At 38.8% G+C, this 25,238-nt stretch overlaps 2 protein-coding genes across 3 annotated transcripts in view; one reads left to right on the forward strand and one right to left on the reverse strand.

Annotated features, from left to right (window-relative positions):
- Positions 1-14,547, reverse strand: part of fzy (cell division cycle 20 protein fzy) — a 157,216-nt gene extending 142,669 nt beyond the window's left edge. Inside the window, exons 1-2 of one of the 2 annotated variants that reach the window (XM_067112916.1) lie at positions 14,393-14,547; positions 2,846-3,072 (exon numbers count right to left, since the gene is read on the reverse strand). In XM_067112916.1, the coding sequence (XP_066969017.1) occupies positions 2,846-2,884 (39 nt within the window). In that variant the 5' untranslated portion in view covers positions 2,885-3,072; positions 14,393-14,547. Of the gene's footprint in view, positions 1-2,845; positions 3,073-14,392 lie in introns of those variants that run through there. The other variant, XM_067112918.1, reaches the window with a different exon arrangement.
- On the forward strand, positions 5,051-25,196 carry LOC136843936 (tetraspanin-18-like). The gene is made up of 5 exons (XM_067112921.1): positions 5,051-5,224; positions 15,581-15,781; positions 18,361-18,543; positions 21,842-22,012; positions 24,124-25,196. Exons 1-5 carry the CDS (start codon positions 5,168-5,170, stop codon positions 24,301-24,303), a joined length of 792 nt encoding a protein of 263 aa, XP_066969022.1. The 5' UTR covers positions 5,051-5,167; the 3' UTR covers positions 24,304-25,196.
- Positions 25,197-25,238: the final 42 nt, after the last annotated feature.

Here is a 25,238-nt window from a genome sequence, read left to right on the forward strand (position 1 = left end):
GTCCGCCCTCAGATCTTAAAAACTTCTGAATCTAGAGCGCTGCAAATTGGTATGCTGATCATCCACCCTCCAATCATCAAACATACCAAATTGCAGCCCTCTAGCCTCAATAGTTTTTTTTAATTTAAGGTTAAAGTTAGCCATAATCGTGCTTCTGGCAACGATATAGGACAGGCCACCACCGGGCCGTGGTAAAGTTTCATGGTCCGCGGCTCATACAGCATTATACCGAGACCACCGAGAGATAGATCTATTATCGATGGCCTTGATCAGACGCTGCAGCGGCTGTACAGAAACCTCGACTGCGCCGAAGAAACTTCGACCGCATTTTTTTACTCTGATTAATTTTCCCGCTATACTTCTACCCCTAAGTCTCAAAAAAAGAACAGATGTTGTTTCTCTCCGCCACGAGATGATCCCTGGCATTATTCTTCTTCTTTGGGTGTTGTTTCTGCCACCCAGTCCGCCTGGGGTCCACCAATCCCCCCCATTCTCTGTATAAATCCCTAATCGTCGTGTAACACGTTTCAGTGACTATTTCTCTTCTACTCCAAAATAATGGCGTTCTCCTCCGACTTTTCTTCTTCTTATTCTCCCTTTCAGCTTTTCCGTAATTTTCTTCAAAGCTAAATTCTTCACTTCTTCACTTCTTCCTTCGGTTCTGTATTGCACTGGGTTTAACGATGGTAATTGCTTGTCTGGGTGACTTTTCTGTCAGACTCCGGAATATATATATATTGCTTCCTTGGTCCACCAGTTAAAGAAATAAACGATGAGATTTTCATGTCTTTTTCTCGGACTCCACCCTTATCGAGTGAAACGGCAAGTTTGGTCATATATATATATGTATGAATATGTATATGTAAATATATTACCGAATTTGTATGTATATACATATTGATAGCTATATATATATTATATTATATATATATGTAGAATCTACTGGTCGCTTTTTACCAGATACGTATGTAATTGTAATAGCCACAATGCCCTCTTAACTTTCTCAAATTCTTCGCGCTTTTTTGGATACGCTTTCAGGTCGACAATGGTGCCTCGTTCTGATTAGCGGACCCGGGTTCGTTTCCCGCCTACCGCACATCATATTTTCTTCCTATTTCTTGCACTTGGCTTTTAAGGCTTTGTAGTGACAAGCGTATCCAAAACAGCGCGAAGAATTCGAGAAAGGTGAGAGGGCATTGTGGCTATTACAATTACATATATTATTTATGTAAATTTCTGACTCACAGAAATTGTGTATGTATGTAACTGTGCACGCGCGTGTGTGTATGTGTGCATAAAAACAAACGAATGACCATATGCTAACTCTCTCCCTCTCACTCACGAGCATAAATATCCACACTCACGACAAACATCGACCTAGGTGAAACTTATGATATAATCGACAGAGGCAATATTATGGAAGATGTCGAATACGGTATTATAAGCTTCTATGACGAAAGAAAAGCGTGTCTCAGAATACTCATACGGGAGAGTGACTGGTTAACTGTGAAAGTGGGTCTGAAACAGGGGTGTGCGTGTTTCGGAACGGCTGTTTAATATTTTTATGGATGGAATGATGCGAGAGAAGTGGGATGAAAGGCAGTATAGAAGCACATACAAATTTACAATACAAGAAAAGGACTTGTAATGGCTAACGTCTTACAGATGATGCAGCAGTGATTGAGGATAGTGAAGAGAAACGGCGGGAACTAGTGAAGGAGTTTAAAATTGTTTGCATGGGGAGAAAGGTGAGTGTAAATATAAGCAAGAGTAATGTTATGAGTGACTGGAAACCAGAAAGATGGAGAAATGACCACTACGCAGATCCTGGAAGACTATAGAAGAGGTTGATTCAGATGGGGATTTCTGAGTTAAAGTACTAGAAAGATGAGTCACAGAATAGGCGAAGCGAGGAATGTGTAACGATGTGCGCAGAAGACTGGAAAGAGCCTTGAAGCATCCATGAAGGCCAAGGTGCGAATGCTTGAATGTACTGATGAGCCACCGCTCCTCCATGGAAGGAAGGTGTGGACGTTGAATGAGAATAATAAGACGTATTTGCGTGGCGTCTGCGGCATAAAATGACCTGAAGAGATGACAGACTGGGGAGCTATGCAATAGTGGTAAGAAGGTTAGTGTAGGCAAGAGAAGGATAAGAAAGTCTTGTGTTAATATGGTCTTATGGTGGGAATAAAGGACGATAAATTGGTGAAAAAATATATATCAAATACGGAAGTCTCGTTCGGAAGGACAAGAAGATTTAGAAAGCAGATAGATGCTTGGAAGGGCTTTTGGAAGACCCGTAAAATCTAGGGAGCTCGAGAGTATGTGCAAGATTGATGTGAATGTTTCACCATGTGTATAGGGGTGCAAAGTGTTTCTGATAAAATTCCGTGTAGGCATGTGAAGTGACTACTTTTTAAAAATTGTTCTACGCAGGGGTTCTCAAAACGATATAGCTGTTAAAACTATTGTTAGTAACCGTCCCTGTTGTACTGTTTTTTTTTTAAGCCACCCCTTTAATGTTTAATGCTAATGTGTGTGTGCGTGTGTGTATTAGCCAATGAGTGTTTGCTTTTATAAGTAGAAACAAGCACCTTCGTTGTTACTGACGAATAACATTGGGTTTTAGGAACACAATTTTCAAGACATTCTACCATATATTTGTATCAGTGCGGAAGATTGATTGATTGATTGGTGCATAATACATCTATCAACTTTAAACCTTGTAATAAGAATATTATCGAGCTTAAATAAAGGAAGGGGCACTACTTTCAAGACCACGCTTCATTAAGATTATCATATAACTTGGCACTAAGTGAACCTACCTGTTAAAATCACCTACCATGTTCAGAGTTGCAGCCCTCCAATAATTAGTCCACATCGGCCTTTCAAAATTCCAGCGAACAGACTTCGTCTGGCCTGTGTAATCCAACCTGTAAAATTCTTTGGTATGAGGCTTTCATTGTTTCCGGATTATAGAGTTCTTCTGTAGCTGGGTAGGCTGAACTTCCACTTACAGAACAGAGGACGGAAGACGGATTTCCACAATGCTGTACACGTTTTCACTCCCTGTAACGATTATAACAAAGTTTAATTTCAAAAACTGTTTACTTATGATCAGTTCTGCCATTTATTTTATGCTATTCCTACGTGAACTTTCTCAGATTACTAGACATTAAGAGTGGTCTTTTCTTATGATTAGTTCTCCCATTTATTTTATACTGTTCTTACTTGAACTTTCTCAGTTTACCAGACATAAGAGTGTCTTTTCTTATAATTAGTTCTGCCGTTTATTTTATACTATTCCTGCGTGAACTTTCTCAGATTATCAGACATAAGAGTGGTCTTTTGATTGTACTCGATAAATAGACCAGTTTCCTTTCGGTGAAACAGTGTTAGAAGACAGACTGAAATATGAAATGATTTACGTAGACTTACTATTCAACACGTACCACCTTCACTTAGATCTACGACGGGCAGAGGGCATCATTCGAAGCTATAATCCGCACAGCGTCGCCGCAGACGCAGAGAATTAATTATCCTAAACTAAACTAATCCAGTAATGAAATATTCCAAACCTTGAGATCAGCACGTAGCATTGCTCAAGGTTCTGAATTTTTCTCCGATGTTTATCTTCGTGAAAATATACACACGACCGATAGTTTTCCTTCTTATTTCAAGCAATGCGATTTTTCTTGGAGAGTGAACTTCATGCAGCAATCTCATTCTCGCTAATTAACTTGTATTATTTGACTTTTTGAGTATTCTTAGATATGTGTAAACAAATTGACCCTCTACTGTCAAAGGCAGTCGTTTGAAGACTCAATGAAATTATAGCAATATTGATAAAAACAACGGCAAAAGTTGCAATTGCAATTCAGATGAGAAATAATTCGTCTTTTCTATTTGATAAGAAAAACGTATCTGTCTAAGTATTTTGCGTATGACTAATTTATCGAAGACTATGAAGAAGAATAACATATTTCAAAGGCGTGGATGTAATACGACGTTTTTATTACGCAAATTTTTGTTTATTGTTAATAATACACTTTAATAATACACTTAAAATCTTAGGATTGTAAGTGTATTTTTAAACAATATACAAAGATTTACACACCAGAAAAGAGCCCTACTAAATTTTATTGCTGCATGTCACTCTCTATCTTTATTTGAATTTCTCGTGCAAATGCTTGTCGTAGTAATGTACATCCTTGGTGAAGACACTTACATGTACATAATCCATTGTAATTCTAGCTTGTACGCATATCCGAGTGCACGTCTTAGCTAGAATCTTCCTTACTCCTTCCTTACTGAAAAACTCCATTAGCATTCTCGACTTCGCGCGCCCAAGTGCATGAGGTCTGAGAATTTCAATTGCATATATTCTGGAAGTCGACGGTAAGCATGAGTATTTTTGTCTTTACTTGTCTTTTGAGGAAATGACGTCCCAGTCAAGACAAGACGCCGCTCCTTGAAACAAGACAAGTAGCTTTTACAGGTATAGGGGCCTCAGAAATCATCGCACAGGCTCCCTAGAATAATAAAATCCCTCAGAGATCCCTATCACAGGAGGAAAGGCGTCATTAGGAGACTGGAGCGAGGCTCCTTAACTACGTGAAGAAGTTTAACGCCTTTCTCCTACTTTATCAACGTTTCCCCCATCGTGTTTTCTGATTCATCCCCATCCCCCCCCAAACGAAACCCTCTTCATTGTTTAAATACAGTATCTTCCCATTACCTCCGAAAAACAACATTGCCCTACGCAACAGGTTATTGCAGTTGCAGGTTTGTCTGGGAAAGGCAATTTACATACATCGCACTCCCCTGTCTCCTCTCGACAACTGCCCTCTCGAGCGAGGTCACTACCGGTCATTACCGGTCATTAGGAGGAAATCGGTTCGCCGTCACTGAAACCGCATTAGCAAAGAGGGCCAGAGAAATATTCGCGAGTGACGAATGAGCGAACTGATATTCGAAGGCTAAAAAGGCACCGTGGCAACTCCGGGCCACGGAGTCAACCTGGTCTTGCCCCGAGGGTTTCGTGGGGGCCGTCCACCGAATCCCGCCTCATAGTTGAGTCAAAGTCTGTGCGCGTGTGTCCGCCAGCGTTGCTCCCCGTCTCCAGCGCGTCGTGGATTTTTACTCTTTTTCGACACTTTGCAAGATGAGTTGCGCCGCGTGTTTCCGAGGATTACTCTCCTTGTTCATCTTTCTCAACATGGTGAGTGGAATCGCGGCGTTTCGTCGAGTGCCTCGGCCGTGTTAGCGGTCTGGGCAAACAGGTAGGACCAGGTGTAGGATAGGAACACTTGAGGATCATCACGTCGAGAATGTACACCTTCCTTCGCGCACACACTCACAGCAGCGCTTTTGCGTAGCGCCGCCGTTCTTCCTTCCAAGGGACGGTATAATAATACCCCGATTCGCAAAAGGTACCGAGGGCCTGGCGATGACCTGCGAGGGGCCGGGGCGTTCGTCTGTCCCCGAGACACGCATTCCATCTCCGTCTTCTGAAGAAATACGCGTTGCAAAGCTTCCAGTTCGAGACAGACACAGCCTCGTAACGAGTAGAGGTGCTTCGTTGTTATGCAAAAGGAAAGGCACGCCGTGTCCGGGGTGGTTGAATGAGGATTGAATGCTCGCTGGAGATTGGTCTGCTACGGCGTTTGTGTTTGTTATCTGAAGGGGGGGGGTTCTTTTTCGTCGCAGTTTTGGTGAATTCGCTGATAAGGAATCGTTCTGATAAACGACGTCAGTTTTTGCATTGTGATTGTGATTCTGCAGCTTACTTATTGTATGTCGTGATACAAATTTACATCTCTCTCGAAATGACAGAGTAACCATTATCTTTGTAGATATACTTTTAATACATGTTACTTTCTACCTTTATTGACATTTCTCTTGTAAATGCATATCGTAATAATGCACATCCTTGATTAAGACACGTATATGCACATAATCCATTTTTGTAGATATACTTTTAATACACGTAAACACACACACACACACATATATATATATAATTTTTATATGTACATATGTACATACATACATATATATATGTATGTATATATAATATATAAATAAATATATATGTACTGTATGTATACAAGTATATATATATATATATATATATATATATATATATATAGAGAGAGAGAGAGAGAGAGAGAGAGAGAGAGAGAGAGAGAGAGAGAGAGAGAGAGAGAGAGAGAGTCTATTTATTCATTTCCACAGCTGTCCCTTAAACAGATAGTGAATGAGATAATGAAGAAGAGACAATCCGATAGTGATATAAGGTTGCGGCCGTCGAACATATTATATATACCAGATATAGTGTATCTGGCGCAGCTATCACAGAAATAGTGCGGATCCAGTTATTTAATACTGCCACTTCCAAAGCTGATAGGTTCTTCATTTTATTATTACTTAAAAACCAAAAACTTTCATTCTCTCCTTTCTCTGTGGTTAAATGGACTTATGAAAGATATCTCTGCGACATACGATGATTTTTTTAGGATTTCATAAATTTTTAATTGGTAAATTAAGATAATGGACGGAAAAACCTCTTTATGTTAAAACGCTAATGACACCAGTACAATTATTTGACTGTTTGCTTAAGCGAACATCATAATTATTATTACGATGCTATTTTCGTATTTAAAATTTCTATTGAGTTCTCTTACAATTTTATTGTTTTAGCATTGGATTATTTCAAAGTTCAGCCACACTCATTCTTCCCCCGAGAAAATAGAGAGTCTAAATTTCCGTCTCCAAGAATAACAACAATAGACGCTCGGTCGCGAAAAAGAAAAAAAACGAATCAAATTTTTTAATCACACGCAATTGAAACACTCGAGTCTCGTGTCATCACCGTCTGTTATGAATCATGCTGTCATGTGAATACGACAGTGACGTCACGGGAGGGCCGTGCCAAGGAGCGTAAAAGTACAAGAAGAAAAAAACAAAAAAAAAAAAGCGAAAACACAAACAATGGGTTTTGTGGCGCTGTGACTGGATTTGAGAGGTGGCCGGGGTGGGCGTTGGGAGGGGGTGTCCGTGTTTGAGGTGGAGGGGGGCAGTATGAATGTATTGTGTCTCACTTGTTGCCGCAGCTTTTGTCTAAGCCCGTTCTTCACGTTTTGTACTTTTTTTTTATATATATAATAATTGCTTTGACGTATGATTGTTTTACAACAATGGAAGCGGGACTCTTCGAGATTGTTATTCAGTGAAATCGTTAGGTTCACGTTTTATATCTGCGGCGTAATGAGAGGTATTAATGCCCCGTGTCGTTACTGTGGACCTGGATGTCATTAAGAGGTCGTTCTTCATGCGAACTAGCCAATTACAAATGCACGCTGCGTAAGAATTGTCTTTAACACGATACCTGTCTCATATCATTTTCTTCCGGCATTAACATTTCACAAAGGAACGTGACTGGGAATTTGAGAGCTTCGGAGGCCAAGTGATTATTATACAGCCCCTTTTTCTGCGACTGGGTATCAATAGACTTCAGTAGTCAGGTAATTTTCGAGACAAAACGAGAGAATATATGCGGAGCTATACTCGTGTACATCTCTCATTGAAATTCACAGCATACTGTGCAAGTACGTCTCTTATTGAAATTCACAGCATTGTCCAATGTAGATATATCTTTTAGTCTGAAGTGCGAAGAAGTTGGGGCGATATTTTGTCGTATCTTACTAACCAAAAGTTCTTCATAAGAAACAACAACAAAAAAACTTTACTTTTCGTTTTCTTAGAAGTCAGAGAACGTCAATCGCTGTTAACTAAACTGAACTCTTTATTTCCTTTAAAAGCACCGCGTTTAGAGATGAATAATAGATCCCATGACAGGATTTCTGCAGAGGAAACGAGGCGAGATAGAAGCTAGGATACGAACGCGGAGATACAAAATCTGGCCCCCGTAGGACGGGCGGTGCCGTCAGTGCACCTCATGTGGTGGACTGTAGGCACTACTTGAGGTCCTTTGCAGCGTGCTTTCGGCTCCCAGCTGCAACCCCTTTCGTTCCTTTTATTGTACCTCCTTTCATATTCTCTTTCTTCCACCTCACTCTCCACAGTGCAACCGAGATGTTTTCCTCCCGTTACACCTTTCAAACCTTTTACTGTCAATTTCCATTTCAGCGCTGAATGGCCTCATAGGTCTCAGTGCTTGGATTTTGTCCTAAATTCTACATTCAATTCAATTCACAAAATCTGGACCAAGACCTAAAGAATAGCCAGTGCACCGGGGGCTGTACTATACCGGATCTGCAGCATTTCCTCCGAAAACAATAACGACTATCCTTCAGTCCCCCTTCAGCTTCATGTTATTGTACTTGGACTGCAGCAGCCGGACGTTCCAAGTGCTATGCAACAACAGAGACAAAGATATCGGACTCTACGTTTGTTCCAAACAGCGAACACTTAATAGTAAATAGAGGGACTGACTCACGGAAGATAATTATTGGGTGTAACTTGAGTCCAAGGCTGCAATCCGAAAAAAATATATGAATATTTACTTATCTTAGTGTTGTATGTATGAGTAAATGTAATATATACATTTAAGATGTAGGCCTACTTAATAATTAATGTTCTGTACTATTTCTTTATGCGAGATCTGACAGAGAGGGCGTGAGACCTTCACAGTGTTTTCGCATAATTAATGGATTTTATAACTTTCTGAAATCTGACTAATTCTTCCTTGACCCTCTCCACAAAACTCTTAGGCCCCATAGGGGGGTAGTACCGTCAGTGTACCTCATGCGGTGCACTGTAGGCATTACTTAAGGTTCTTTGCAGCGTGCCTTCGACCCCTAGCTGCAACCCCTTTCGTTCCTTTTACTGTACCTCCTTTCATATTCTCTTTCTTCCACCTTACTTTCCACCCTCTCCTAACATTTGATTCATAGTGCAACTGCTTTGAGGTTAGCCTCCTGTTACACCTTTCAAACCTTTTACTGTCAATTTCCTTTTCAGCGCTGAATGACCTCATAGGTCCCAGTGCTTGGCCTTTGGCCTAAATTCTATATTCAGTTCAGTTCAATAAACTCTTGGGTGTCTTCCGGACTGTCAAAAACGGCTAAAACCATTACATTCTTCTAATTCCATTGGAGGGAGAAGTGGTAATGAAAGGTATTATTATTGCAATCAATAATTATTATTTTTGCTGTACAACTTGTCCTCGGTTAACGAAATTAAGATGATTATTGGGTCTGGTCAGTTGGTGGATGGGTGATTACCAAGATAATGAATGTCATATAGCCTACCTGAAGGAAGTGTTATTTCATGTTAAAAGTTTATATATACTCTGAAACACTGATACCTTAAGCCTCACTTCATAGGAAGAAAAACAAGGAGCCGAAAAAATGAATCACGTCATATAATATATATATATATATATATATATATATATATATATATATATATATATATATATATATATATATATATATATATATATATATGTATATGTATATATATAGTATATATACATATATATATTAACATATTTATAATACGTACATATATATACATAAACATATTATATATATATATATATATATATATATATATATATATATATATATATATATATATATTGCCGGTAATCTTAGACACGAAGATATATGACTCACTTGTACTCCACACAAGAAAAATAAAAAATGTATATTGTTTAAAAAAAATGCCCAGCAGTTTCGTACACCAATGGAGCCTTTTTATAAGCGTTGATTAAGGAAATATACACATAATACATATACATATATATATATATATATATATATAGAGAGAGAGAGAGAGAGAGAGAGAGAGAGAGAGAGAGAGAGAGAGAGAGTTGTGCGTGCGCGCTTGCGTGCATGAAACTGAGTCACGATTAAATCAAAGGTTTTTTTCCGGAAGACATAACCTTCCTCTATCACATGATTTCATTTAGACCACGAGCGACCGACCAGACACTTTTCCTGCCCTCTGCGCAATTCAACTTTGCTGACGATGATGGCAATAGATTTATCGCAGCTATAACTAACCTCAGCAAGAGAACTTAAGGGTTGATAGACTGTGTACCATCTATTTGGAATCGTACGCGGTCTAGTTCCGGCGATTGAATTTTGCTTCGTTTTTTAAAGGTCGGTCCCATTTGACATGATTATTAAGTTCTTTTCATTTGTTTTTTCTTAGGTTTTAGCAGCTATCACCTTTTATTCTATTTCCGGTCTTCCTATTAACCATCCTTGTGTTCTTTCTTCACTGATTGGGTCAAAAGCGAAAGTTTCTGAATGACTGAATTGGTATTACTTATTTCTAATAAGTACGCCACAGAAAGACGCATCGGGAAGACACTAGCCGTGGTTAACATGGCTTCGTTTTCTCTCTCTCTCTCTCTCTCTCTCTCTCTCTCTCTCTCTCTCTCTCTCTCTCTCTCAGATTTCCATTTAGTTTATCTTACAGAATGTCTAAAATCTTTAAATCGTAATTAAAGTTTACCCGACGAACTTCACTAAAAAAAAAAAAATCAACCGTCAACATTTGCAAAGTTCTGAAGAGTGAATGTTCTGTGAAACTTTTAAAGCACCGCTGAACAGCAATATATTTTTTTTCTGAATTTGTATTTAGCATTGCTGTCTTGGTTTAGCATATTTATCTTACGATAAAATTCGGCACAACTTTATTTTTAATGGAATATAACTTGAAAATGTCAGGCGCCTTCCTGATCGTCAAAGAGCCTTTTTGATCGTCGGAATACGATGCTAGTTAGTGGAATTTCTTGTAAATTTTCGTCTTGAGTAATCCTATGATTGTCAGAGGAATCAAATACAAGATTTTTTATACATACATACATACATACATACATACATACATACATACATACATACATACATATATGTATGTATGTATGTATGTATATATGTGTGTATGTATGTATAAAAAATCTTGAATTTGATTCCCCTGACTATTATGGGATTACCCAAGACAAAAATTTGCATATACATATATATGTGTATATATATACATACACGTTTAAATGTTTGTGTGCGTGTGTATGTATATGGTATGTATGTGCGTGTGTGCATATAAAAGAGAGAGAGAGAGAGGAATAAATAGAGAAAAACATATAAATATAATAGCATTTGCCGAGAACAAAGCAGCGACAAGCTTAAATCCTTCGTAACTCGAATCGTGCATAGAATGAAGGGTAGAAACTCACGTAAAACCACACAAGGTAATAAACTACAGCACTCCTATACGGTGGCATAATCGGTAAATTGCGATAAACTTCAAGGAAGTGAAAATCTGACGCGACCGAGACACGATGAATAGCAGGATGTCCTTCGCCTGACCTCATACGTGGACAGAACGAGTACGGAGTGTAGCGGATGGTAAAAGATTGCTGATCACATGACTGTTTATCAACTTCAAACTACTCATTTAAGCAAATTGTCAGTGGTAAGCTATTTCTGATACGGACCTAGCCTTCGACCACCTCGGCAGAAAGCAAAGAATACATGTGGATGGCTTTGACAGAAATCGTGGTTAGAAAACTATGTTTCTTAACGGAATACTGAATTATATATATATATATATATATATATATATATATATATATATATATATATATATATATATATATATATGTGTGTGTGTGTGTGTGTGTGTATGTATATATACTGTACATATATATAATTTATATATATGAATATAAATATACTTTGTATGTGTGCATATATCCCCACAATGGATAAGTACTAGTGGCGGCTGGAAGTCAAAATAGGGCCTAGGTATTGCAACCTCATCTCTTAAGGCTTGCTGGCCGGAAGAGTTAAACCTTCTGACGCCACTCCCTCCAAAAGTGGAAAATGCATATGTGTGTATGTGTGTGTGTGTGTCAACATTATGGCTCTAGGAAAATGATAGGTGTTATGCTGCTGAATCGTGGAAAACTCCCACTTCCACATTGGCCCTTCGTTCACGTACACGAAAGGCTCATCAACAGTGTGTCAAACCCCTACAACATATAAGCTCTGGCGTTTCTGTTTGTCATCCGCAGCCATTATTGCTTAATTCTCAATTACCAATCATTCCAAAATCCGGTCATGACTCATTTTCTTATCTCGCTTTAATATCCTTTCTCTGATTCCTCGTGTCCCTTTGCCCGTAAAGCAAACAGACTTGGAAACCTAATAAACCCATGTCTCAGGCCCACTTTTACAGTAAACCAGTCACTCCCCCATAATGGCACATAAATAATATAATTTAATTGTACATTACATACACATAGCCTATGTACAGTACGTGCAACCAACAACCATTTTTGCGAACGCAATACTTCAACATTCTCCAAAAAATATTACAGAAACTAGATTAAAAACAAGCGAGTCACCCATAAAAATAATTATCCATTAAGAAAACCTCGACGTCGTCGAATAAGTCGATAATGTTCGTTAACCCTTTATCAAAGGAGAGCTCAGTATATCATACGTTTGTTTAAATTTACAGATACGCGTCCAACTGTACTTATAAATCGTGCTAGGAACAGATCAATGCTATTTGTTGCGAAAAAGGCGATATATGTCACTGACCAAGTATTTCAAGACAAGAATGTCTGGGAAAGGAAGGGAACGAATGAAAGGGAAATCGGGTTTTACGCGGGAAATGGAGAACTGACTAAGTTCTTTCACTCGAGTCCAACGACGCAATGAAAGAAAATCGTCAACATACGAAGGATTAAGTCAAATCACACCAAAAACCCGAAAGAAAATTAATGACTTGAGATAAACAATGGTGAAGAGAGTGGAATTATCGGAATTTAGCAGACGCCAATCGCTTGGCTTGATAAAACGTATATACGAAGTCGACTTCGATGAGTAGTAAAGGCTTTTAAAAGAATGGAAATAGCATGGTGTCTGGGAAGGCAGGGGTTGGGTGGGGGGAGAAAACGATACAGTGTCATAATTGGGCAGTGGAAAGAAAGGAGAGAGGGAAGGGGCCAAGAGGTTATGGAAAAAGAGAGAGCTCTTCAGACCCAACCAGCCATTGTATCTGCCATGGCCTACTTTAAGTCAACCCTCTGAACGCAAGAGGTTGCGTTCTGCACGCTATTTTTCTTTTTACGCTTCTCTCTCTCTCTCTCTCTCTCTCTCTCTCTCTCTCTCTAAGTCTGCACCAGAAGTTTACGTCATGTTTCCTTCTGACGTGTTATCTCCACATCAGAGCTTATCTCATAGGATATAAGTCTATTGTTTGTAATTCACTGAGGGGGAACAGTGGCCTTTTTGAAAAACCAAAAACATTAGAAGAATGCTTTTTTCTCATTTTTAAAATTGCTTGTTGTCACCATTGGGGTCAAAGACTTAGAAGTTTAGATCTCCCAGCCGATCGCTGTGACCTCGGGCGACCATATGGGAACACCTGCCCCTGCATACGTGCCCAGCAATCTCGTCGGTTTGCAGGCTGGCAAAGTTATTTCCTTCTATTCTAAGGCTTTGGAACGATACCTAGAGAGACTTTTTCTTATGTAAGAAAGTAATTCTGACTTAAGGATATGGCATAAAATCGTTCTTAAAAGGATAACAGAATAAAAACATCTGCCGAATCTGTAGGCATAAGTCTAGCGTTTGCTTGGCTAAGATTCTTTTCCTCGTTACCATTTTTTTCAGACTATTTTTTTCATTGGGACGATGAATCGATAACTTATCATTGTGACATTATTCTTATGTATTCGAAAGAAAGTTGTGCTTAGAATAAGGTTTAAATTATAACCAGCATTACCTAATGAGCAGTTTGAGGGCGTAGGTGTAGCATCGACTAACAAATTTCATTATCATTCTATCACGGATTTATGAGACGTATCATTTGATGAAAACAAAAAAACAAATTAAACAAGGGTTTCTTATACAAATACAGCTATTTTCACTCGAATAATATTTATTGCTTTCCTGCCGTTTGTTCACGTCGTCCTGGAACACTCCTACCGAGTGTGGCGTTTCGGATTGTCATTGGGAAACCACATTCGATAAACTACATTTGATTAAACAACTCCAACGCTGCCTTTACATGTCTGAAACTGAACAGCAGATGGCATAGACGGTATCCTACAGGCCTACCTATTGCAAAGTGCTCAATGAAGCAAAATACAAGTGTTTATCCAGCGCTGTAGGCCTGTAGACCTACTTACTACTAAGCATTTTATAAATAACGAGCAATACCTTTTTCAGTTATATTACGTGACATATATAAGATCAGTGATTTCTAATTTCAAAATTTAACTCTCCCCGCACTTGTGGGCCAGGATATTACAGTGAAAATATAAAAGACATGTAACAGAGAAAATGTCTACCGCTAGGAGACAGCTATGGGCCTAGAAAATTCAGTATGCTTTGTTTACCTGTCAAATTTTGTTATTCCATTTTCTCTTGAAGAATTCCCGGGCCAATTTCTGTATTTATAAGCCACACTTAACAAAAAAAAAAATCACAGCACAAAAAAAAATCACCAATTCAATTTCCGTTGTTCCCAGGTAACTGAAACTGCAGTGTTGCCACATTTCCACGTCACTGATTCCACGCTCGTCCAAATTTCAAATTCATTCAACCGTCAATAAAATCTAATGTATATAAAACGATATGTGCTTTCCTTCACTCTCTAAAATGATAATTTCCCATTAACTTCCCTTATCAAGTTAATCGCAATGACTTTTTACATTTATTAAAACAATTTTCAATAGATTTAAGTTGCCTTAATTGGATGGAAACCTAAAGCTGTCAAATTGTCATCAAGACATTGCTCGATTGGCTTCTTGCTTCATGATTCGGCGTAAACAGCCATTCTTTGACGGCTCTTTATTCAGTCATTATTATATAAAACAGATATATAAATATGAAAATGACCGAGAATGTAGGTCAATGAATCATCTGGCCACAATAAACCCCTAAAAATGAAGACCCCAAGCAGCGCCGCCCTGGTGGCGGAACGCCATTACTACGTTGTACTAGTATACAAGGAACATCAAATTTTTACCATCTCTTATTATTATTGACCTTTTATAGTCGTAAATTGAAACATTTAGAGAAATAAATTAATTTTGTGGGTGTCAGATCAGATGCGTTTTTATTTAATAAGACTTTTTACTCTTAAAATTTTGCGACTGATTGCCTGATTGATTTCACTACCAAAGATTGGCGTTACAAAAACAAAGACCTCGGACTTTGAGATATATATTTTTTATTTATTTAAATGTGCTCTACATTTGTTTCCGGTCTCTTAAGCTATTGTTCCTTGCTTGAATTTTTTAAGATTACAGCGATAAAGCAACGTATGATATAACCTGCAAAGGAAGCAACTATTTTTCCATGTGTTTCAGGTGGAAAAACTTTCCTGGTTTAGACAAGAACTTCCATTGATAAGCACGATTGATTGATTTATTATGTCTATTCAAACTGGCGTTACAACATCTAGGTTACTGGCGCAGATTTTTTGTATTTGTTGTTGTTGAAGTGTTCCATTCATATCCTTCACAAAAATATATAATATAAAAGTTAATTAACTTCTAATTGCGTCTTCTCTCATCTTCCAGCTCATCGGTCTGGCGCTCGTGGGAACCTCGGTGTGGCTCTACCTCGACGGCGCTGAGTTATGGACGTACCTCTACGGGTTCAACGTAGGACCTGTCCTGAGGGAGATCGAATGCTTCCATTACGTGCTCTATTCGCTCCTCATCCTGGGAGTACTGAAGGTCTCTCTGAGCTTCATCGGATGCTGTGAAGTCTCCAGGAAGGTAAGTTTTCATTTGACAGCGAGAGGGAAGTGGGTTTTCATTTAACAGCGAGAGGGAGGTGGGTTTTCATTTAACAGCGAGAGGGAGGTGGGTTTTCATTTAACAGAGAAAGGAAGGTGGGTTTTCATTTACCAGCGAGACAGAGAGAGAGAGAGAGAGAGAGAGAGAGAGACAGACAGAGAGAAAGAGAGAGAGTTCAACTCCGTTCGAAAGATGAAAGCTTCGCACCCAATCTTGCGGTTTCACGTAGATGAAGCGTTGTTCCTCTTTCTCTCTCTCTCTCTCTCTCTCTCTCTCTCTCTCTCTCTCTCTCTCTCTCTCTCTCCTTTGCGTCTGTTAGCTGAATCATGTGTGTACTTTTGTATGAATTACGTAGGCATCCAGGTAGGTATATATGTTACAGGCAGATAGCGAAACCAGGCATTTCACGAACTGCTTGAAATCTCAGGCAGACAGCGAAATGCACTCAGGGAAATTTGATCCCCCAGGGGCTAGTACTAAACACGGCGAAATACATTTGACCCCTCAGGGGCTAGTACTGAACACGGCGAAGCAGTGTAGGTGAGTCACTGTTTCACCGTGTTTAGTACTAGCTCAAATGTTCTTAAGTGCATTTCGCTATCTGCCTGAAATTTCAGGCAGTTCGCGAAATGCCCGGTTTCGCTATTTGCCTGTAACGTATATACATTTATATGTATAGATGTACAGTATATGTATATATTTTGTGTGTGTGTGTGTGTGTGTGCATGCGTGTCTGTTAATGCATCTAACATAGAAGGCACAGTAAAAGCCGGGAGCCGGAAGGCAAGTCATAAAACCAAGAGACTTCATCAGGGTGTGTGTTTGTGTGCGTGTGCGTGCGCGCGCGCGCGCGCGCGCGTGTGTATGTGTGTGTGTATGTGTATGTATGTGTGTGTGTGAGACGAAAATCAGGTGCCACGTCAAATGGCGTTCGCTTTTTGACAGCGAGTTCTACCGGTCATACCCGTCCGTGCCGTCGCTTCGCGTTCTGAAATGGATCGCATGGATGGATGGATGGATGGATGTGATGGATGATGGAGTCGTCGTGTGTCCGTAGGCGCAAGTGAAAGCTGTCGTCGAAAGTGATGGAAATATAAGGGTCAATTTGCTTGTCGATTTTTTTTTTTCTTTTCTGACTTTTCTTACCGTCATAGTCTACTACAAATATCAGCTGCACGTTCTCTTAGCACTATAAGAATCAGCTGCGCATTTTCTTAGCATAACATTCAGCTGCACATTTTATTAGTACTATAAGAATCAATTGCACATTTTCTTAGCACTAACATTCAGTTGCACATTTTAGTACTACAAGAATCACCTGCACATTTTTCTTAGTACTTTAAGAATAAGCTGCACATTTTCGTAGCAGTTAACGTTCAGCTGCACATTTTCTTAATATTATAAGAATCAGTTGCACATTTTCTTAGTACCGTAAGAATCAGCTGCACATTTTCTTAGCACTAACATTCAGCTGCACATTTTCTTAATCCTTTAAGAATCAGCTGCACATTTTCTTAGCACTAACATTCAGTTTCACATTTTCTTAGTGCTATAAGAATCAGCTACACATTTTCTTAGCATTACAAGAATCAGCTGCACATTTTCTTAGCACTAACATTCAGTTGCACATTTTCCGAGCACTTTAACATTCAGCTGCACATTTTCTTAGCACTATTCAGCTGCACATTTTCTTAGCACTTTAACATTCAGCTGCACATTTTCTTAGCACTTTAACATTCAACTGCACATTTTCTTAGCACTTTAACATTCAGCTGCATATTTTCTTAGCACTTTAACATTCAGCTGCAAATTTTCTTAGCACTTTAACATTCAGCTGCGCATTTTCTTAGCACTAACATTCAGCTGCACATTTTCTTAGCACTTTAACATTCAGCTGCACATTTTCTTAGCACTTTAACATTTAGCTGCACATTTTCTTAGCACTAACATTCAGCTGCACATTTTCTTAGTACTATAAGAATCAGCTGCACATTTTCTTAGCACTATAAGAATCAGCTGCACATTTTCTTAGTACTATAAGAATCAGCTGCACATTTTCTTAGCACTATAAGAATCAGCTGTACATTTTCTTAGTACTATAAGAATCAGCTGTACATTCTCATAGTACATACTATACGTGTCAGCTGCACATGGTGCAGATTCACATTTGGAAAATCTCTGAGACTGTAGATACAAATATGTTTTAAAAAATCGTGAATATTCAAGATATATAATATCTGCAATGGTTTTATTTTATTCACTTATGATTGCTGCCATTTTTTCATGTTTTATACAAAGATTTAAGAATTCGTCTAAAAAAAATTGCCTAATTAAGACATATCTCTCTTCCATATGACGAGAAATAACTAACGGAAATGGTATAATATAAAATAAATATAATCAGAAGTGCATTTTACTCTATATATATATCCTTACAAAAATTGTGGGGTCAAGGTATTTTAAATTACGGAAGACTGCCTTTCTTAATTTTCTGAGGCAGACAATGAACACGGTTTCCATTCATTAGTCTAATGAACTGATCCTGTTTCTTTCCACAGTTTTTCATCCCGGTGCTGCTCCTGTTCGGTATACAAATTGCCGCAGGTGTTTGCGTGTGGTATTTCAAGGATGACTTCACGGCCGAGTCCACCAAGTCCCTGACACTTTACGTCCATAATGGCTATGCAGCCACGACGAACGCGACGGCTTCTGACTCGGCCTTCGATAGCCTCCAGGGGGAGGTACGTCTGCAAAAAAACGCCTCTCTCTCTCTCTCTCTCTCTCTCTCTCTCTCTCTCTCTCTCTCTCTCTCTCTCTCTCTCTCCTCGGAGTGGAGAAGAAAGCTGCAGTCGCTTCAATTTTTGTTGGGATTCTTTAATTGTAAATGTTATGAATTATCAGTCTTTTTCAGAATATGGTAATGGTGGAATTATTATTTATTTATATTTTATGTGTAGTCTAAGACATTGAGCTTGTTTTGTCAAAAAAAAAACGCCTCCTTCGAAATGGAGAAGAAAGCTGCATTCACTTGTGACAACAAGGCTTCTTTACAGAGCAACTCTTCTTTGGTTTCTTTCAGTGTAAATGCTTTGAATTATCAATCTTTTTTTATTTGGAATTTGCTAACGATAGAATTATTATTAATATTTCATGTAAAATCTAAGTCATTTAGCTTATTTTACCAACAATGCCTGACTTGCAGTGTGATTCTGCAGATGCTACTTGGGACTAGTCCCATGTAGTTCTCATAGCAAGAAGCGCCCACATGACGAGTCATTTTATTTGCCCCGGGGGGAAACTATGCCTCCATTCGTTAGGCTCATCCCTCCAACTAAAAGCACGAAGAAGGGAAAATTCTCTCTCTCTCTCTCTCTCTCTCTCTCTCTCTCTCTCTCTCTAAGATAGACTTAAGAGAATATAGCTTTGATTTAAATGTGGACAGTAACCATGCTAAAAAAATTTTTCACCGGATAGTATACTGAACTGATCATGTGTTGTTGGAACTGAACTCTCTCTCTCTCTCTCTCTCTCTCTCTCTCTCTCTCTCTCTCTCTCTAAAGACAGACTTAAGAGAATAAAGCTTTGATTTAAATGTGGACAGTAACCATGCTAAAAAAAATTTCACTGGATAGATAGTATACTGAACTGATCAGGTGTTGTTGGAACTGATGAAATATATATATATATATATATATATATATATATATATATATATATATGTGTGTGTGTGTGTGTGTGTGTGTGTGTGTGTGTGTGTGTGTGTGTGTGTGTGAGGTAATGAATGATCATACAGGCACTTAAAAATAAAAGTCCATAAATGCAGCGGCATCATATGCACCAGAATGCAACAATGCCAAGCGCAAGTGTTTATAAGCCAGAACTGTGCGCATGAATAAACCATCACCTGTCATTTCTTTGAGCCTGTGTGTATGTGAGTGTAACAATATATTATCTCGTGCTCGAAAGACACAGCGGACAATCCAGGCGGGCCTGGTTCATTTGGGGTGCTTCTTATTCTCCGGCATCACCCGTCGTTATTGAAACTGCCGTTGTATTAATTCTGGCCAAAGTCCGGCGGAGGAGGGGATCGTGCGAATGAATGATTGTTTAACTTGGAAGTCGTTACGCTGTTGCATTCGACGCTCGTTAAGTCTTTTTGGGGGGAGTTTATTTTTCCTCTTTCTTTGTGCTTATGGAATGGACTGTAGAGTGTAGGCCAAGGGCCGAACGCTGGGACCTTTGAGGTCATTCAGCGCTGGAAAGGAAATTGAGGATATCTGGTTCTGTTTTTGATACAGGAGCATATATTTTCTTCTGCTTTTTGATAAAGGACCATAGATTTTCTTACTGCCTTTTGATAAAGGACCATAGATTTGCTTACTGTCTTGTTGATAAAGGACCATAGATTTTCTTACTGCCTTTTGATAAAGGACCATAGATTTTCGTACTACCTTTTGATAAAGGACCATAGATTTTTTTACTGCCTCGTTGATAAAGGACAACAGATTTTCCTACTGCCTTTTGATAAAGGACCATAGATTTTTTTTACTGCCTCGATGATAAAGGACCATAGATATTTTCTTGCTGCCTTTTGATAAAGAACCATAGATTTTCTTATTGCCTTTTGATAAAGGACCATAGCTATATTCTTACTGCCTTTTGATAAAGGACCATAGATATTTTCTTACTGCCTTTTGATAAAGGACCACAGATTTTCTTACTGCCTTTTGATAAAGGACCACAGATTTTCTTACTGCCTTTTGATAAAGGACCATAGATTTTCTTACTGCCTTTTGATAAAGGACCATAGATTTTCTTACTGCCTTGTTGATAAAGGACCACAGATTTTCTTACTGCCTTTTGATAAAGGACCATAGATTTTCTTACTGCCTTTTGATAAAGGACCATAGATTTTCTTACTGCCTTTTGATAAAGGACCATAGATTTTCTTACTGCCTTGTTGATAAAGGACCATAGATTTTCCTACTGCCTTTTGATAAAGGACCATAGATTTTCATACTGCCTTTTGATAAAGGACCATAGATTTTCATACTGCCTTGTTGATAAAGAACCATAGATTTTCGTACTGCCTTTTGATAAAGGACCACAGATTTTCTTACTGCCTTTTGATAAAGGGCCATAGATTTTCTTACTGCCTTTTGATAAAGGACCATAGATTTTCTTACTGCCTTTTGATAAAGGACCATAGATTTTCTTACTGCCTTTTGATAAAGGACCATAGATTTTCCTACTGCCTTTTGATAAAGGACCATAGATTTTCATACTGGCGTTCTGTTACAGCATATTTTAACTCGACGCTCCAAATACAATATATTCCAGACTTTTCTTACAGATTTTATACAAGAAAACGAAATATGCTAAACCTGTATCTTAGGTTTCCCTGAGCAAATACTAATTCTCTCTCTCTCTCTCTCTCTCTCTCTCTCTCTCTCTCTCTCTCTCTATCCACTTAGGGTATGACTTCACGTCAAATGTCAGAATGTTTCTGTGAAATCTGATTTTTAAATGAACATTCGTCATCCTTTCACCTTTGGCTATATGGCGTTCTCATAGGCTGATACGCCTACGAATATTCACATTGCTTCCACGAAGTAATAAATTATATATACATATACAGACGTCTGGTGCGGAAGTCAATGATTAATCCTGTATAACGAAAATTTAAATAATTTCTTTCTAAGAACCTTTGTACTTCCTTCAAAAATATTAGTTTCTCCCGTTTTGTATTATTATAATTTGCTTACATTTTTATTTATTTATTTGTTAATTTATCTATTTTTCTAATAACTGATATCTTATATCTTCTTTTTGAATTTCCCAATACCTACTGTTGCTTCTTTCTAATGAATACCATAATATTCTTTGAAAGCTTGAATTCCAAGTCAGTGGCCCCTTAGGTGGGCTCATTCCGTATGAATAGGATTAATAATAATAATAATAATAATAATAATAATAATAATAATAATAATAATAATAATAATAATAATAATAATAATAATAATGATAATATTTTTGCAGTACCGTTGCTGCGGTTCAGAGGCGCCCTCAGACTGGTCTACAGCTACATTCAACAATATCACAGGAGACTCCTACCAGGTACCACGATCTTGCTGCATCACCGAGCTGGCCTGCGAGAGTTCCAGGACAATCGTGAACAACGTCGTTCCTGATGGGACAATTTACCGATCGGTGAGTTCTGGGCGGTGTAACCAAAAGGTCGTTTTAGACCTACTTGGTGTAACCAGTACAGATTCTACTCCAGGTCAATGTGTCTGCTGTCATTTCTAGACCATTAAGTGTACTGTACAGTAGTCTGAGATGTTTTCTAATTTATCTAGAACAGTGGTTCTTCAGCTTTTTATTACCACGCCCCCTCTAAGTTTGTCCTTCCCTTGACGCCCCCCTTGCATCTATGAATAAAATTCCCACCCATATTTAAAGGAAAATGAAAAAAAAAGAGAAAGAGAAGGGGTTTCAAGGCCTAGGGAGGGAGCTAAACAATTACAAAACATGCTAAGCCCAAAGAGTCTAACCAGAGTAGTAGACTATAGGAAACAGACTATAGGAAACTAACGTCATAAGGCAATTCTTTTGCATTTTTTCGTAAACTTCTGAATATCAGCTCCTCATTCTTGTAAAGAGAATAACGAATATAATTAGAGAATTTTAACATTTTTCCCTAGGGCTCGCGCCTCCCCTGGAGATTGCTGACGCCCCCCGGGTTAAGAACCACTGCTCTAGAGTCTAGAATATTTCGGGGGCAAGAATACCAGCACCTCTTTGTACCCTGAACAAACATATTATCAACTAGTTTTAACTAGTACTACACATGAACATTTTCGTCGTGAATTTGGGAGGATGTGCGATGGTGTAATTTTATATTTTTTTAGGCTTCTGATTATGATAGTGATTAGAATTCCAAGCGAGGAAATTACGCAGTAGTTTTAAACGGAAAACAAACAGTTAAACGGGAGAATAAAAACACAGTTGTGACGTCATCAGCAGATTTCCTCGGGAAGGGATGTGGTTTAGTCACTTGGGCGATTACGGAGAATTCAAAAAGTGTAAATTATTCTCTTCGTATTCCTGTGAGACTGTATTTGATGACGATGAATATTATTATTATTATTATTATTATTATTATTATTATTATTATTATTATTATTTAAAGCGAAACTAAATGAAAAGAAAAAGTATCTGGCAACGATAAACAGAAGCTGTCGATGGCAGCTTTGGAGACGGAAACTATTTACGGTTATTTATCATTATTTTCTGAACTTTCTCGAAGCATATCACATCATTACTATTCGCAGGAGATCCGTCAGTCAGTCTTTGACGGGAGACAAGATTGCTAAAGGGCAAACTGTGGTTCTACAGGCTCTTTGAGAAGCCGTAACCTTTTCATGAGAGTCTGACGAGCCCCTTCCTCCGGAGATGCGTCTAACGAAAAACTTTCTTAAATACGTGATTGTGTATCGGTACACTGTTTCCACGTCAGGATCCCTGTCATTGTTAGATTTCATTTCAAACACGATTCGAAAACTTCTAGCGTTAATGTCCTCTCGTGCGGAGTCAGGTGTAACAAGGATTCTTGACTAGCTAGTTAGTCCTAGTCTCCACCTTAATTTATTTTCCGCGTAAGGGGAGTAACGCCATCAGAGCACACTTTAGGCTTTAACTAAGGTTCTTTGCAGCGTCCCTTCGGGCCCTAGCTGCAACCCCTTTCATTCCTTTCACTCTACTTCCATTCATATTCTTTTCTTCCATCTGACTTTCCTCAACCCTCTCCTAACAATTGACCCATGGTGCAACCCCGAGGTTTTCCTCCTGTTACACCTTTCAGACCCCTTTTACTCTCCATTTTCCTTTCAGCTCTGAATGGCCTCTTAGGTCCCAGCGCTTGGTCATTGGCCTAAATCTTATATTCCTATTGCAGTTCCTTACATTATTTATGTTTTATTGTCTTTGAATATATTACGTAATTATAAATCGGAGTTTTGTCATAGGCCTATATGTTTTTTTGAGGGTTTTGTTCAGAAAGTACATTGGGATACATTCAGCTGTTTGACGTCATATGATTCTCTCTCTCTCTCTCTCTCTCTCTCTCTCTCTCTCTCTCTCTCTCTCTCTCTCTCAGTACACAACCAAGAAAGAATAAAGGGTTATGCTTTCTCAATTCATGTGTTCAATACCAACAACCAAATACAAATATAGAAAATCTTCTAGCTTTCTACATGTCATGCAGACAAAAAAGTTGCATTTTTCAATTTTGTTTTAAATTTTTGTTTCCTTATCCTCAGGGTTGTGGAGACAAACTCTACGGGCCAATTTTCCGATACATCTACCGCTACGACACCCTGGGGATCGTGGCAGGCTACGTGCTGATCGAGTTCCTGGTGTTCACCCTCAAGCTATTCGCCTGCAGGAAGAGATACGCCGACTACGACTCCAACATGATGGAGCTGAAGTTGTATCGGTAGACCGACTGCGTCTCGTCATCAAACGCCATGACTCTCAAGCGATGTTCATGCTTTGGATTCTGGAAAAGTGCACATTCCAGGTTTAATAAGGATTGGGAGAGTCACTCCTCCGCTTGTGGTGTTCGCAGAGAACGGTGCAAAGGAGTACATCTCGCAATTTCGTTAAGGACACAAAAAGGGTGTTTAGAGACGCGCCCTCCTCTTCCATCTGAGCAAAACGAAACCGAGTGGTTGCCGCCAGTGCATGAAATCAATAAATCAACCAATAAACTATCACCTGAATTTATAGTGAAGCGAGATCCACCATCATTTTGTTTCTATTCCCCCGGTGGTGATCTCGTACCCCTGGCGAATCCAGACGACGCATGACGCGGTTGTGAGAGAGACTATATATTATGTTTTTTGAGATCTGTAAATCTTTTTTTATTCACATGTTGTAAATAGCATACGATTGCGCAACGCAGTCACACATGTTGCTTAAGGATATTTATACCTCAGAAATGCTTATTTCTGGAGTACCCAGTTTGAATGGTCATCGAGTTGATAAACTACAGAGTGGCTGGCGTCCCGTGAGACCCGCTTCTTTCGCATGGCATCATGGGTAATCTGACTGCATGAGTGAAACGGTGGCTGTGTTCATGGCTGTACGTATACATTTCCAGGAAAGTTTTCATACGTAATTCGACAGAGTACCTGCAAATTGTCCTCCGAACTTGTACATAAGTAGAAATCCCCCAATTCGACTCTTAATTCATTTAGGTTTGTAGTACGATGGCAATCTCATTTATAGGGGCACGAGTGCGAATGTGGTGTGCGTGTGATGGTTTGTGTTGTTTCTCAGTTTTTTTCCACTTTGTTAGCTGCAGTTATTGCTATTAAACGTACTGAAAGCACGTCATTTTTATATATACCTTGTGTAAGAAATCTAACTGACA

Source organism: Macrobrachium rosenbergii, chromosome 12, assembly GCF_040412425.1.
Source record: "Macrobrachium rosenbergii isolate ZJJX-2024 chromosome 12, ASM4041242v1, whole genome shotgun sequence".
Lineage (NCBI taxonomy): Eukaryota > Metazoa > Arthropoda > Malacostraca > Decapoda > Palaemonidae > Macrobrachium > Macrobrachium rosenbergii.